Source organism: Oncorhynchus nerka, linkage group LG4, assembly GCF_034236695.1.
Source record: "Oncorhynchus nerka isolate Pitt River linkage group LG4, Oner_Uvic_2.0, whole genome shotgun sequence".
NCBI classification, from domain to species: Eukaryota; Metazoa; Chordata; class Actinopteri; order Salmoniformes; family Salmonidae; genus Oncorhynchus; species Oncorhynchus nerka.
The window spans coordinates 25,288,303-25,304,523 of record NC_088399.1 but is presented as its reverse complement, the minus strand read 5'-3'; the positions used below and the strand labels follow the sequence as shown (position 1 = coordinate 25,304,523).

General features: G+C 43.8%; 1 protein-coding gene across 1 annotated transcript in view; it reads right to left on the bottom strand.

Annotated features, from left to right (window-relative positions):
• Positions 1-16,063, bottom strand: part of septin5b (septin 5b) — a 19,182-nt gene extending 3,119 nt beyond the window's left edge. Inside the window, exons 1-7 of the mRNA XM_029647802.2 lie at positions 15,971-16,063; positions 15,730-15,743; positions 12,008-12,098; positions 11,818-11,904; positions 11,578-11,701; positions 7,388-7,522; positions 7,162-7,279 (exon numbers count right to left, since the gene is read on the bottom strand). Coding sequence (XP_029503662.2) covers positions 7,162-7,279; positions 7,388-7,522; positions 11,578-11,701; positions 11,818-11,904; positions 12,008-12,098; positions 15,730-15,743; positions 15,971-16,013 — 612 coding nt within the window. The 5' untranslated portion in view covers positions 16,014-16,063. The remainder of the gene's footprint in view (positions 1-7,161; positions 7,280-7,387; positions 7,523-11,577; positions 11,702-11,817; positions 11,905-12,007; positions 12,099-15,729; positions 15,744-15,970) is intronic.
• Positions 16,064-16,221: the final 158 nt, after the last annotated feature.

The window sequence follows — 16,221 nt, the reverse complement described above, 5'->3', positions numbered from 1 at the left end:
TGTAGACAGTTGTCGCAGTGACATCATGAACATTATATTGTCGTCCATTATCAAACTTGTCGTTATGAAAAACTATATACACAAAACCGACAGACAGGTGGTCAAAATAGCATAACTGGTGTATTTTAACACAAATAAACCCATCTGTTCAAAAAATGAATTTAGTATATGTCATTCTAGTAAACCAGCAGTGGCGACCCGGAAATCAAGGGCAGGTGAGCCCCGCAGAATCTGCAGGGAGAGCTAGGTAGTTCAAGTCCCCTTAGGTGCTGACATAGATTTACATTAAAAGTGCACATCCAAGAAGGCAAGGTTATTGGACACAGATAAAATGATGTCAAATCACGTTATATCTACCATAGCTTTGATTGGACTGATCATGTCAACATCATACTTTCAAAATCTTAATTAGCAAGCTAGACAAGCAGTCATCATCATGAATCACGTCGACAATCTACTGACAAATATTTTTCAAACCTTATCATGTGAAGATAATTATAGATAAAAAGTTCTCAGTGCTCATCGGCCATTGGACATAAACATTACACAACATCAGAAATCGCAAATTCAACAATGAGTGGTTTGGAAGGAATCAGTGGCTAACTACAAGTATTGCAAATCAATCACTATTTCACTTCCTCTGCCTGCTATTCAGTGGAGAGGGTATATAGTCTAAGACTGGGTTCAAGGATTTAAAACATCTGTCTGAAATTATCTCTTTTCTAAGCTTAAAATTATAAGCATTCACTCGCAACACCATGGGCCAGAACACGTTGAATACATTGGCCATGCTGTCAATCAAGCATGACTTCTGCCACGTTCAAAACAACTGGAAACTCGGAACTGGGAAATCTCAGACTTCACTGAGTTCAAGACAACTGGGAACTCGGAACTGGGAAATCTCAGACTTCACTGAGTTCAAGACAACTGGAAACTCGGAACTGGGAAATCTCAGACTTCACTGAGTTCAAAACAACTGGAAACTCGGAACTGGAAAATCTCAGACTTCACTGAGTTCAAGACAACTGGGAACTCGGAAATCTCAGACTTCACTGAGTTCAAAACAACTGGGAACTCGGAACTGGGAAACTCAGACTTCACTGAGTTCAAGACAACTGGGAACTCGGAACTGGGAAATCTCAGACTTCACTGAGTTCAAGACAACTGGGAACTCGGAACTGGGAAATCTCAGACTTCACTGAGTTCAACACAACTGGGAACTCGGAACTGGGAAATCTCAGACTTCAATGAGTTCAACACAACTGGGAACTGGGAAATCTCAGACTTCACTGAGTTCAACACAACTGGGAACTCGGAACTGGGAAATCTCAGACTTCACTGAGTTCAACACAACTGGGAACTCGGAACTGGGAAATCTCAGACTTCACTGAGTTCAAGACAACTGGGAACTCGGAACTGGGAAATCTCAGACTTCACTGAGTTCAACACAACTGGGAACTCGGAACTGGGAAATCTCAGACTTCACTGAGTTCAAGACAACTGGGAACTCGGAACTGGGAAATCTCAGACTTCACTGAGTTCAACACAACTGGGAACTCGGAACTGGGAAATCTCAGACTTCACTGAGTTCAACACAACTGGGAACTTGGAACTGGGAAATCTCAGACTTCACTGAGTTCAACACAACTGGGAACTCGGGAACTGGGAAATCTCAGACTTTACTGAGTTCAACACAACTGGGAACTCGGAACTGGGAAATCTCAGGCTTCACTGAGTTCAACACAACTGGGATAGCTCCTACTGGGAAAATACATTTTGAACGGTCTTCAAACTCGGAATTCCAAGCCAGGACCTCAGGCTTCTTTCTAGAGCTCCGACCTGAAGATCACTAACATCATGATTCAACCTTGTTTATTTCAGAGTTCCCAGTTGTCTTGAACCTTTGATGACAAAATTTGCCCACAAGAAGGAGTGTCGTGCCTGTTCAAGTGAGCACAGCACAACAACGGAAAAAATATATTGTATGCTGCTGCATAAATTAGCTTATGTGCTTTTCTTCAAGAGGAGGGGATACTATGTAATGTTGTTGGGTATGTAACTATAAGGAGGGGATACTATATAATGTTGTTGTGTCTGGAACCATGAGGAGGGTCTGTAACCATGAGGAGGGGATACTATATAATGTTGTTGGGTCTGTAACCATGAGGAGGGGATACTATATAATGTTGTTGGGTCTCTGTAACCATGAGGAGGGGATACTATATAATGTTGTTGGGTCTGTAACCATGAGGAGGGGATACTATATAATGTTGTTGGGTCTGGAACCATGAGGAGCGATACTATATAATGAACCATGAGGAGGGGATCTATATAATGTAAACCATGAGGAGGGGATACTATATAATGTTGTTGGGTCTCTGTAACCATGAGGAGGATACTATATAATGTTTCAGGTGTAACCATGAGGAGGGGATACTATATAATGTTGTTGGGTCTGTAACCATGAGGAGGGGATACTATATAATGTTGTTGGGTCTGGAACCATGAGGAGGGTCTGTAACCATGAGGAGGGGATACTATATAATGTTGTTGGGTATGTAACTATAAGGAGGGGATACTATATAATGTTGTTGTGTCTGGAACCATGAGGAGGGTCTGTAACCATGAGGAGGGGATACTATATAATGTTGTTGGGTCTGTAACCATGAGGAGGGGATACTATATAATGTTGTTGGGTCTGTAACCATGAGGAGGGGATACTATATAATGTTGTTGGGTCTGTAACCATGAGGAGGGGATACTATATAATGTTGTTTGGTCTGTAAGTGTTAGTCTCTTCCCATTCAAATGTTTATTTTCAACAAGAAGTTCAGTGATCGACCCATGTAATGCCAATTGATATTGTGAGGGTTGTTTTGTTTGTGCTATGCGCTCTGTGGGTCGGTATATTGTCTTTAAAAAGTGGATTCTCCTGATTGTATTTACTTACTTTTTAGACCACATAGGCCTAATAAAATACTTCAAATAGTAGGCTAACCTCATCGCTCTCTCTCTCTCCCTCTCTCTCTCCTCTCTCTCTCTCTCTCTCTCTCTCTCTCTCTCTCTCTCTCTCTCTCTCTCTCTCTCTCTCTCTCTCTCTCTCTCTCTCTCTCTCTCTCTCTCTCTCTCTCTCTCTGCGGTGACATAAAGAAAAGTCAAATGAAGGCCTAAAAATCTTGCTGATTTTATCTGGACTAACATCTATCTGAATTTCTGGTTGTGTCATTTTTGAAAGGGCTGAACGAACAGGCCTACCTTGTCGCAGCTCGTTTGCCTGCACTTTGTTATACTTACAGCTAAGTGTTAATAATATAAGAATAAACATTATACATTTACTGAACATAAATGTAATAATGTTTGTGTATGGTTCAAAAGTCAAAACTCATTTTGGCGTTCGTTATTATCGACTCACACAAATCCAAAAGGAATCAGTAGAAACCACATTTGTTTAAGCAAGTCAACCATATCAGCTATGGTTTTAAAAAGTCAGCAAATGAGGCTGAATGAAGTTGGCTGCCAGACGAGGCTCCGCTGATAGCCAGGTGTAGCGGTGACAAGGATTCACTCCATGAGAAGAAAGCTCTGCTGTTGGGACAGCTTCACGTAGGCCCTAACAGTTTGTGGGCACCGGTTGTCACCGTTACAGTGGAATTATGTATTGTTTAGTGTTGTGTTGTGGCTTTGCTGGCATACATCTAAAAAAGCATGTTGATTTTCCCCCACCAAGATTTACAAGCTAAAATCGCCACTGGAAACCAGGCAACTAAAAGCAACTTTCTAAACAATGTTTTGGTTTGTTTCTGTCAGATTTCCTCCTCTTCCTCTGAAGAGGTGAAACAAGGATCGGACCAATATGCGGCGTTGTAAGTGTCCATGGTATTTAATATGAAAACTCAACATGAACACAAATACAAAACAACATAGTGAACTGTCAACGAAACAGTCCCGAGTGGCACAAACACTGACACAGGAAACAATCACCCACAAAACACAAAACAGGCTACCTAAATATGGTTCCCAATCAGAGACAATGACTAACACCTGCCTCTGATTGAGAACCATATCAGGCCAAACATAGAAATAGACAAACTAGACATACAACATAGAATGCCCACTCAGATCACGTCCTGACCAACACTAAAACAAAGAAAACACAAAAGAACTATGGTGAAAACGTGACAGTTTCTAGCTTGTTAGCTAGCTAACGTTAGCTGCCTAGCCAGTTCAAATAATGACCATATCATAGATGACAACATCTTAACTTAAGATCATTATTACAGGAAGTTAATGGCGAGTTAATGACAGAGTGTGATGGAATAAAAGCAGGGCAATCTATCTGAGAATGTTAGAACTTGGGCACTGTCTCGTTGCTGGCTCAGTCAGGTAACCATGACCAGAACTTTTATTCTTCTGTCTGCCACAAGGAAACCGACAGTTGCAGCGACGGTCTACAGATATTCCATTTGCGTATAAATTAAATGTGGTTTTGACCAACAACACTTGTCGCATTCTAATTGTCTACAGACATGTCGATAGACAAAGTATAAACCAGCCTTTAGAGTTACATCTAGGGCTGATACGGTGGCCATATTACCGCCACACCAGCGGTCACGAGTCATGACTGCAGTCAAATTACAAGTGACCGTTTAACCAAGGTAACTAGGCATCTCCAAGCTCTGATACTGTTGCCGGTCATTAGTAGCCTACCAAACTTGCTAACTGCCTGGTAATCAGCACTCTATTGTCTCTCTAATCACTCTGACATCAACAAAAATGTAATTGAAAATCTAATCAAACACTTCATGAGAGCCCATGAGCTCATGTTGCGCAACATTTCTATAGGCTATGCAATTGCGAGAGAAAACAGAGTTTTGATGATCCCATCTGCTTTCTATAGGCTAGGCCTACTATATTTATTTCTCAACTTCCCTAATATTAAGCACATTGCTTCTCTTTACAACCTACCTGGCTGGCATGAAATTAAACCATGAGGAAAAGCGTGGTCCATTCGCTATTTAAGTGCATAGATGACATGTATTCTTTCCCCTGCCCCTGTTTCCATACAGGTGCATGTTAATGGTCCATTCTAAATCAAAACACATTTCAAACATATTATTATTTAGTATATGTAAAGACAAGATACAGGTGCATGTTAATGGTCCATTCTAAATCAAAACACATTTCAAACATATTATTATTTAGTATATGTAAAGACAAGATTAAATCAAGAATAGTCTGATGGGTGACAATATTATCCTGTCACTTGTGAATGATGTATTATCACTTGATGCCCAGCTGGTGCAGTAAGGCAAGGAACAGCACATGCCTTTTTTCCCAACTTTTTCTAATCATAGTCGCACACCTCATTTAGTCTAGCCCATAGGCCTATATGTTTTAATAAGGTTTGTATCACACCTCATTTAGTCTAGCCCATAGGCCTATATGTTTTAATAAGGTTTGTATCACACCTCATTTAGTCTAGCCCATAGGCCTATATGTTTTAATAAGGTTTGTATCACAACTAAAGTGGCCAAATAACTTCTTCACATTTAAGCACATTAATCCACTTTACAGGGGGTGTAGAGTCTAACTGGCATACTTAAGCAGCGTGTGAGTTTTAAGTTTGGGGAAGATCATTTTCAACATAAAAATGCACCTTTACAATAAAGCATTACATGAATAATCGCAATTGTGGTTACTTTTCAGACTGGTGTTTTCCCGCTTATTAATTGCATTTTGTAACGTTTGTGCTTATAGCCTACTGCTGTGTGTGTATTGCTGCGCTTATAATGTGAAGAAATAGCCTAATAGTTTAGCAACATTTTAAGCTAAACGTTCTGATCTGTTGCATCAGTCTCATTGCTTTTGAAAGTTATTTTGTAGATGTTCTAGAGGTCAGCATCAGTGGCTTGTAGGCTGTGTGGAAGCCAGGAGATGCTAAATGTATTTATGTTCATTAACGCTCAATTACTGTGACACAGGCAGTTATTCGCAAAACAATCACTGGCTGACAAAATGTAATGACTGCCACAGCTCTAGTCACATCTTTATCTCAAGATGATCAATCTCTTCACAAACCTGGGGAGAGAGATCATGAGGAGCAGAGTCTGGAACATACACAATACTATCACAGTACCAGTCAGTATGTACAGAGTACCAGTCAGTATGTACACAGTACCAGTCAGTATGTACACAGTACCAGTCAGTATGTACACAGTACCAGTCAGTATGTACACAGTACCAGTCAGTATGTACACAGTACCAGTCAGTATGTACACAGTACCAGTCAGTATGTACACAGTACCAGTCAATATGTACACAGTACCAGTCAGTATGTACACAGTATCAGTCAGTATGTACACAGTACCAGTCAGTATGTACACAGTATCAGTCAGTATGTACAGAGTACCAGTAAGTATGTACCAGTGGTGGAAAAAGTACTCAATTGTCATACTTGAGTAAAAGTAAAGATACCTTAATAGAAAATGACTCAAGTAAAAGTGAAAGTCAACCAGTAAAATACTACTTTAGTAAAAGTCTAAAAGTATTTGGTTTTACATTTACTTAAGTATAGAAAGTAAATGGAGTTGCTAAAATGTACTTAAGTATCAAAAGTAAAAAATATAAATAATTTCAAATTCCTTATATTAAGCAAACCAGATGGCACAATTTTCTTGTATTTTTTTTATTGACAGTTAGCCAGGGACACACTCCAACACTTAGACATAATTTACAAACTAATCATTTGTGTTTAGTGAGTCCGCCAGATCAGAGGCTGTAGTGATGAACAGGATGTTCTCTTGATAAGTGTGTGAATTGGACCATTTTCCTGTCAAAATGTAACGAGTACTTTTGGGTGTCAGGGAAAATGTATGGAGTAAAAAGTAGATTATTTTCATTAGGAATGTAGTGAAGTAAAAGTAAATGTTGCCAAAAATATAAATAGTAAAGTAAAGTACAGATACCCAAAAAAACAACTTAAGTAGTACTTGAAAGTATTTTTACTTAAGTACTTTACACCACTGGTATGTACACAGTACCAGTCACTATATACACAATACCAGTCAGTATGTACACACTAGAAGTCAGTATGTACATAGTATCAGTCAGTAGAGTTTGTACATAGTCACAGGTTATTCATGTCAATGTAATCTGTCTCACCCGGTCTTTAAGTTTCCTGATCTCGTTGGGAGTAAGGCAGTCAGATTTAGAGATGAGAGGAACCACGTTGACCTTGTCCTGCAGAGCCTTCATAAACTCTATATCTACTGGACGAAGCCTGTAGAGAGATACACGCCAGGGCTTAGTGTGTGTGTGTGTGTGTGTGTGTGTGTGTGTGTGTGTGTGTGTGTGTGTGTGTGCGTGTGCGAGTGTGTGCGAGTGTTACCCGTGTCCAAAGGGGGGTATGAAGTAGAGGCAGCAGTGGACTCTGTTGTCCTGGATATTCTTCCTGTTCAGTCCACTCTCATCTCTGAAGTACTGCTCAAACTGCTGGTCAATGTAATCTGTGATTGGCCTCCAACTGGAACACACACACACACACACACACACACACTGCTCGATGTACAGTACCAGGCAAAAGTTTAGACACCTTCTCATTCAAGGATATTTCTTTATCTTTTACTATTTTCTACATTGTAGAATGTATTATTCTACTGTAGAATAATAGTGAAGACATCAAAACTATGAAATAACACATATGGAATTATGTAGTAAGCAAAAATATATATTTTATATTTGAGATTCTTCAAAGTAGCCACCTGTCACGTTCTGACCTTTATTTCCTTTGTTTTGTATTTATTTAGTATGGTCAGGGCGTGAGTTGGGTGTTTTTCTAGGTTTTGGGTATTTCTATGTTTCGGCCTAGTATGGTTCTCAATCAGAGGCAGGTGTCATTAGTTGTCTCTGATTGAGAATCATACTTAGGTAGCCTGGGTTTCACTGTGTGTTTGTGGGTGATTGTTCCTGTCTCTGTGTTTGCACCAGATAGGACTGTTTAGGTTTTCGTACATTTATTGTTTTGTTAGTTATTTCATGTCTAGTTCCTTTATTAAAGAACATGAATAACCACCACGCTGCATTTTGGTCCGCTTCTCCTTCACCTAAAGAAAACCGTTACAGTATCACCCACCTTAACAGGACCAAGCGGCGTGGTAAACAGCAGCTGCAGCAAAAGCAGCAGCAGGAGAAGGAACAGCAACAGCGATGTCAAGATTTTGGGACATGGGAGCAGAATCTGGACTACACAACTTGGGAGGAGATAGACAGGTGGGCAGTCGACCCAGGGAGCGTGCCGGAGCCCGCCTGGGATTCGATGGAGCAGTGCGCGGAAGGTTGTTGGGGGGGAACAGGGGGAGTGTGGCAGAGTCAGGAGTCAGACCTGAGCCAACTCCCCCCGTTTATCGTGAGGAGCCAAGGAGGAGCTCAGAACCAGAGCTGGTGTTGGAGGTGAGCGAAGCAGAGACTGTGAAGGAGTTAATGGGGAAATTGGAGGAGAGAGATATGAGGGAGTTGCTGGTTTGGTGCATGAGGCACGACATTCGCCCGACGGAGCGTGTCAGGGATTTAATGGCACCTGGGTCAGCTCTCCATACTCATCCTGAGGTGCGTGCTAGGGGTCTGGTGAAGACTGTGCCAGCCTCACGCACCAGGCCTCCTGTGTATCTCCCTAGCCTTGCACGTCCTGTGCCATCTCAGCACTACAGTGCTCCTAGCAGTGCTAACCGTGGCGGGCGTGGTGCTGGTCAGGCACCGTGTTATGCGGTGGTTCGCACGGTGTCCCCAGTACGCGTGCTTAGTCCGGTGCGCTACATCCCAGCTTCCCACATCTGCCGGGCTAGGGTGAAGATCCAGCCAGGGCGGTTGGTGCCAGCCCTGCTCTCAAGATCTCCAGTACGCCTTCACGGTCCGGTCCATCCAGTGCCACCTCCACACACCAGCCCTCCGGTGGCAGCTCCCCGCACGTGTCCTCGGCCCAGTACCACCAGTGCCGGCACCACACATCAGGCCTACAGTGCGCCTCGCCTGTCCAGCGCTGCCGGAGTCTCCCGCCTGTCCAGCGCTGCCGGAGTCTCCCGCCTGTTCAGCGCTGCTAGAGCCTTCCTCCTCTCCAGCACAGCCGGAGTCTCCCGCCTGTTCGGCGCTACCAGAGCTCCCGCCCCTCATTGCAGACGCGCCAGAGCTACTCAGTCCAGCGCTGCCAGAGCCTTCCTCTCCAGCGCCATCTGAGCCACCCGGCTGCCCAGCGCCATCTGAGCCACCCGTCTGCCCAGCGCCGCCTGAGCCACCCGTCTGCCCAGTGCCGCCAGTCTGCCAGGGGCCGCCAGTCAGCCAGGTGCCGCCAGTCAGCCAGGGGCCGCCAGTGCCGCCAGTCAGCCAGGGGCCGCCAGTCAGCCAGGGGCCGCCAGTCAGCCCAGAGGCGCCAGAGCCCCTCAGCCCAGAGGCGCCAGAGCCCCTCTGTCCCGAGCAGCTGCCCCTCTGTCCCGAGCAGCTGCACCTCTGTCCCGAGCAGCTGCACCTCTGTCCCGAGCTGCCCCTCTGTCCAGTGGGGTCATTGAGAGGGGTTGCCATGGTTAGAGAGCCACGGAGGCGGACAATGAGGCGGACTAAGACAATGGTGAAGTGGGGTCCGCGTCCCGAGCCAGAGCCGCCACCGCGGACAGGCGCCCACCCAGACCCTCCCCTATAGGTCAAGGTTTTGTGGCCGGAGTCCGCACCTTTGGGGGGGGGTACTGTCACGTTCTGACCTTTATTTCCTTTTTTGTTTTGTATTTATTTAGTATGGTCAGGCCGTGAGTTGGGTGGGCAGTCTATGTTTGTTTTTCTAGGTTTTGGGTATTTCTATGTTTCGGCCTAGTATGGTTCTCAATCAGAGGCAGGTGTCATTAGTTGTCTCTGATTGAGAATCATACTTAGGTAGCCTGGGTTTTACTGTGTGTTTGTGGGTGATTGTTCCTGTCTCTGTGTTTGCACCAGATAGGACTGTTTAGGTTTTCGTACATTTATTGTTTTGTTAGTTATTTCATGTCTAGTTCCTTTATTAAAGAACATGAATAACCACCACGCTGCATTTTGGTCCGCTTCTACTTCACCTAAAGAAAACCGTTACACCACCCTTTGCCTTGATGACAGCTTTGCACACTCTTGGCATTCTCTCAACCAGCTTCATGAGGTAGTCACCTGGAATGCATTTCCATTAACAGGTGTGCCTTGTTAAATGTTTATTTGTGGAATATCTTAATGTTTTTGAGCCAATCAGTTCTTTTGTGACAAGGTAGGGGTGGCATACAGAAGATAACCCTATTTGGTAAAATACCAAGTCCATATTATGGCAAGAACAGCTCAAATAAGCAAAGAGAAACAGTCCATTATTACTTTAAGACATGAAGGTCTATCAATTCGGAAAATTTCAAGAACTTTGAACATTTCTTCAAGTGCAGTTGCAAAAACCATCATGTGCTGTGATGAAACTGGCTCTCATGAGGACCGCCACAGGAAAGGAAGACCCAGAGTTACCTCTGCTGCAGAGGATAAGTTCATTAGAGTTACCTGCCTCAGAAATTGCAGCCCAAATAAATGCTTCACAGAGTTCAAGTAACAGACACATCACAACATCAACCATTCAGAGGAGACTGAGTGAATCAGGCCTTCATGGTCACATTGCTGCAAAGAAACCACTACTAAATGACACCGATAAGAAGAAGAGACTTGCTTGGGACAAGAAACACGAGCAATGGACATTAAACTGGTGGAAATCTGTCCTCTGGTCCAAATTTGAGATTTTTGGTTCCAACTGCCGTGTCTTTGTGAGACACAGAGTAGGTGAACGTATGATCTCCGCATGTGTGATTCCCACCGTGAAGCATGGAGGAGGATGTGTTATGGTGTGGGGGTGCTTTGCTGGTGACACTGTTGTGATTTATTTAGAATTCAAGGCACACTTAACCAGCATGGCTACCACAGTATTCTGCAGCTATAGGTCATCTCATCTGGGTTGTGCTTAGTTGAACTATCATTTGTTTTTCAGCAGGAAGATGACCCAACACACCTCCAAGCTGTGTAAGGGCTATTTGACCAAGAAGGAGAGTGATGGAGAGCTGCATCAGATGACTTGGCCTCCACAATCACCCGACCTCAACCCAATTGAGATGGTTAGGGGTGAGTTGGACCGCAACGTGAAGGAAAAGCAGCCAACAAGTGCTCAGCATATGTGGGAACTCCTTCAAGACTGTTGAAAAAGCATTCCTCATGAAGCTGGTTGAGAGAGTGCCAAGAGTGTGTAAAGCTGTAATCAAGGCAAAGGGTGGCTACTTTGAAGAATCTAAAATCTAAAATATATTTTAATTTGTTTTGCATTTTTTTGGTTACTATATGATTCCATATGTGTTATTTCATAGTTTTGATGTCTTCACTACTATTCCACAATGTAGTAAATAGTAAAAATAAAGAAAAATCCTTGAATGAGTAGGGTGTGTCCAAACTTTTGACTGGTACTGTATGTGATCATATTGTACGTGATACACCTCCAGCTACAACACGCACACGCACACATACATGCACACACACACACACACTCACCACTCAGTGTTGTTGACTGCGTCTCCAAACCCTGGTGTGTCTACGATGGTCAGTTTCAGTTTAACTCCTTTTTCCTCTATGTCCACCGTGTGCTTAGTGATCTCCACTGTCTGACTGATACGCTCTGGAATGAAGGAGAGATACAGATACAGAGACAGAGACAGAGATCCAAGACAACATCCACTATGTGTTCTATACTGTGTGATACACTCTGAGAGGAACAGCAACAACTGAACTCACCCTCGGCATTGAGGAGTTTCCTGTCCTTGTGCAGGTCTGTGAGGAAAAGGCTGTTGACCAGAGTAGATTTACCCAGACCAGACTCTCCTACAACACATACGCACACCCACATACCCAACACATACATCAGTCAGCATCAGTCAAAAGCATCAATCAACACACTGTGAGAGTGTGATTATGCATCTCTTGCCTGCCACCATGAGGGTGAAGTCAAACCCCTTCTTGACTGACTTCCTGTGGACCTGGTTGGGGAGGGTGGCAAACCCCACATACTCCTTCTCCTGGAGGAAACACACACACACATATATAAACACATGTGCATTAGAAGCAGGTCAATCTTGAAACACCCACCCACCCACCACACACACACACCAGGCCTGTGAAGGGCTGCAACAGTGCAGTACAGGTCCTGAGGGCATGCTCTCTATCTCTCTCTCTCCCTCTGCCTCCCATCACAGCTTTCCTTCAATAAAACATGAGAGGAATTCTGGGAATGCCCTATTAACACTGAAATCCTGCTGGAGGACAGAGTTGGGAGAGGAGGAGAGGGGAAGGGGAGAAGGGTAGGAGAGGAGGTAGGGAGGAGAAGAGGAGAGGAGGTGGGGAGGAGAGGATGAGAGGATGAGGGTGACAGGGGTGAGGGGCAGTGATGAGGGGATGAAGAAGGGAGGAATGAGGAGAGCTGAAAGAGTGATTCCTGTTGTCAGGACTGTAGGAGATATAGCCTGATACCAGCAGTTTCATAAGCTCATCTACTATAGAATCTTCCAGAACAAATACTGCTCTTGCTGTGTGTGTGTGTGTGTGTGTGTGTGTGTGTGTGTGTGTGTGTGTGTGTGTGTGTGTGTGTGTGTGTGTGTGTGTGTGTGTGTGTGTGTGTGTGTGTGTGTGTGTGTGTGTGTGTGTGTACGTGCGTGCGTGCGTGCGAGTGAGTGTCCTGCTTCTTACATGTTAACATTTCACATGTCACTGCGCTCCGGCTGCAATATTACCACACATCTGAGCACACATTAAGCTCTGTGACACCATCTGTACCTTTGACTCCTTGTTACATAAAGGCCTGCATCATGTGGCAGAGGGGTCATGTGAAATATCAAAGGAAATGACTTGTCTGAATTCAACAACACAGAGATATGCAGCAGAAGAGAGGGGTGACAGAGATAGGGAGAGAGAGAGAGAGAGAGATGTAGAACACCAAATAAAGCATGCAGAGCAGAATTAGGCCAAATGATCAAAATCCAGAAAAGAGACGTTAAATTCTACAACCACCTAATAGGAAGCGATTCCCAAACCTTCCATAACAAAGCCATCACCTGCAGAGAGATGAACCTGGAGAAGAATCCCCTAAGCAGCTGGTCCTGGGGCCATGTTCACAAACACAAACACAACCCACAGAGTCCCAGGACAGCAACACAATTAGACCCAACCAAATCATGAGAAAACAAAATTATAATTACTTCACACATTGGAAAGAATCAACCAAAAAAATGAGAAAACTAGAATGCTATTTGGCCCTAAACAGTGAGTACACAGTGGCAGAATACCTCCCCACTGTGACTGACCCAAACTTAAGGAAAGCTTTGACTATGTCCAGACTCAGTGAGCATAGCCTTGCTATTGAGAAAGTTCGCTGTAGGGAGACCTGGCTCTCAAGGGAAGACAGGCTATGTGCACACTGCCCACAAAATGAGGAGGAAACTGAGCTGCACTTCCTAACTTCCTGCCAAATGTATGACCACATTAGAAATACATTTTTCCCTCAGATTACACAGATCCTGTCATGCCTTGGTCTTAGTATTTTGTGTTTTCGTTATTTATTTGGTCAGGCCAGAGTGTGACATGGGTTTATGTTGTGGTGTGTTTTTGTATTGGGGTTTAGTAGGTATTGGGATTGCGGCTGAGTAGGGGTGTCTAGAGTAGGCTGCCTGAGGCGGTTCTCAATCAGAGTCAGGTGATTCTCGTTGTCTCTGATTGGGAACCATATTTAGGTAGCCTGGGTTTCACTGTGTATTTTGTGGGTGATTGTTCCTGTCTCAGTGTGTATGTATTTCACCAGATAGGCTGTCTAGATTTTCACGTTCCGTTTTCTTGTTTTTGTATTGTTCGTGTTTTTTCATTATTAAAGATGTATCGAACTAACCACGCTGCATTTTGGTCCGACTCTCCTTCGACGGAAGAAAGCCGTAACAGATCCACAAAGAATTTGAAAACAAACCCAATTTTGATAAACTCCCATATCTACTGGGTGAAATAACACAGTGTGCCATCACAGCAGCAAGATTTGTGACCTGTTGCCACAAGAAAAGGGAAACCAGTGAAGAACAAACACCATTGTTAATACAACACATATTTATTTTCCCATTTGTACTTTAACCATTTGTACATTGTTACAACACTGTATTTAAACATAATGAGACATTTGTAATGTCTTTATTTGTTGGAACTTCTGTGAGTGTAATGCTTACTGTTCATTTTCAGTTTATTTCACTTGTGTATATTATCTACCTCACTTGCTTTGGCAATGTTAACATATGTTTCCCATGCCAATAAAGCCCCTTGAATTGAATTAGAGAGAGAGCGCGAGAGAGAGAGAGCGCGAGAGAGAGAGCGAGAGAGCGAGAGAGAGAGGCAGATGGAGAGAGAGAGTGGGGCAGATGGATAGAGAGAGTGGAGGAGTGTGACTGGGTACTGCAGTGTAGTGCAACATCTCTGATATTATACAGGATGTAAGCATCTAGTAGTATGGGAGCAGCAGGAGAGCTAGGCCAGGGGGAGAGAGAGGCGGTGTAGAGAGGGGGAACATAGAGAATGTGGATAGAGATTGGGAGGAGAGAGAGCATAGGGATGAGAGGGAGAGATTGGAAGAGAGAAAGCCCATCCGTCTCTTTGATTTCATGCTACTGTATCTCCTCTGGCAGTGCTGAAAGACAATCGCATTAGCAGAGGTTGCTATGGAGACGGCTAACGAGGATCCAAAATTACAGTGGCCAATTTGGTGTTTAAAGAATTGAGTAAATCCTGCACATCCAGCTCTCTTTGGGAGCTTGGAGGTTGGCCAACCCTGGACTAGAGAGCTGTAAAATGAGCAGTAAACACCTTAGCAGACAGCAGGATGTAAGCAGACAGCCACCGAGGTGGAGATCACAGGAGGTTGGTGGCACCTTCATTGGGGAGTCCAGGCTTGTGGTAATGGCTGGAGTGGAATTGTATCAAATACATGGTTCCTTTGTGTTTTATGCCATTCCATTTACTCTGTTCCAGCCATTATTATGAGCCGTCTTCCCCTCAGCAGCCTGGTGGAGACCCATAGAGAAATCTATAGAGACACCTGTCTCTGTGATCTGTGCACAGCTGGAATTAATGAGCAGACCACCTCTGGGCTCACACCCCTGGTAATCAAACAGACGACACAATAAAACTCTGTGTGTGTGTGTGTGTGTGTGTGTGTGTGTGTGTGTGTGTGTGTGTGTGTGTGTGTGTGTGTGTGTGTGTGTGTGTGTGTGTGTGTGAAAAGATTGAACAATACATGGTGCCTGTCCTAATTGGGTTCACGGAGCAGATATGGTCTTTATGTTCTCTAGTGCAGCAATTGTCTGCAGCTCTCGCTCGCTGCTGCGATGAAACATAAAACATCATACAAAGGACAGGCCGCACCATGCAGGCGTAATGCGGTCATTCATAATAGGGTAGTAATTGCTTCAAAGGTGCCATATAGGAGGAAATATTCCTTTCTTTCTGAATTTATTAAATCTAATTTCAGATGTGGTAATACCATTTCGATTATTGCCTAATTTGGACATGATTAGATTATGAATAGATAATTAAATTCGAACCGCACTTTGTAGCATTTACCATGCACATGCCACACAGACAGACTAGTCATGGACCGATAGAGCAGTTATAAACGATTACCTCTCTTCCATCCTCTGTTAGTGGAAACGGTATCCGTTGGAGTTATATTCCATCGGAGGCGGCAACGGCAGCACGAGAAACCGAGTCATAGCGATGGGCGCGTGAGCGGAGAGAAAAAAAGAAAAGGTTATAGCAAATAGATAAAGCACAGTTATCTTTATTAATAATTATATGTTACAAATCATTATCAATGTGCCATTAACTGATTGGCGATCAGCTGGAGTAGTGCGCGTAGGCCTACCTGATCTGAGTGCTCGGCTCTTGTACCTGGTGTTGCTCGTCATCTTGGTTGCAAAAACAGCTGGACAAGGTCGCGCGCCCGCGTTCACGATGGGCTACAGTGTGGGCAGTCACTAAAATAGTAATTATGCTTGATTAGATTACAGACTTGACCTGATTAGAAACAGATGAATGTCATAGCATTGGAAAATTGTAAACTATTGTGCATTTTTAGATTGCATTTTCAAGACACTTATAGCTTAATGAAAACAA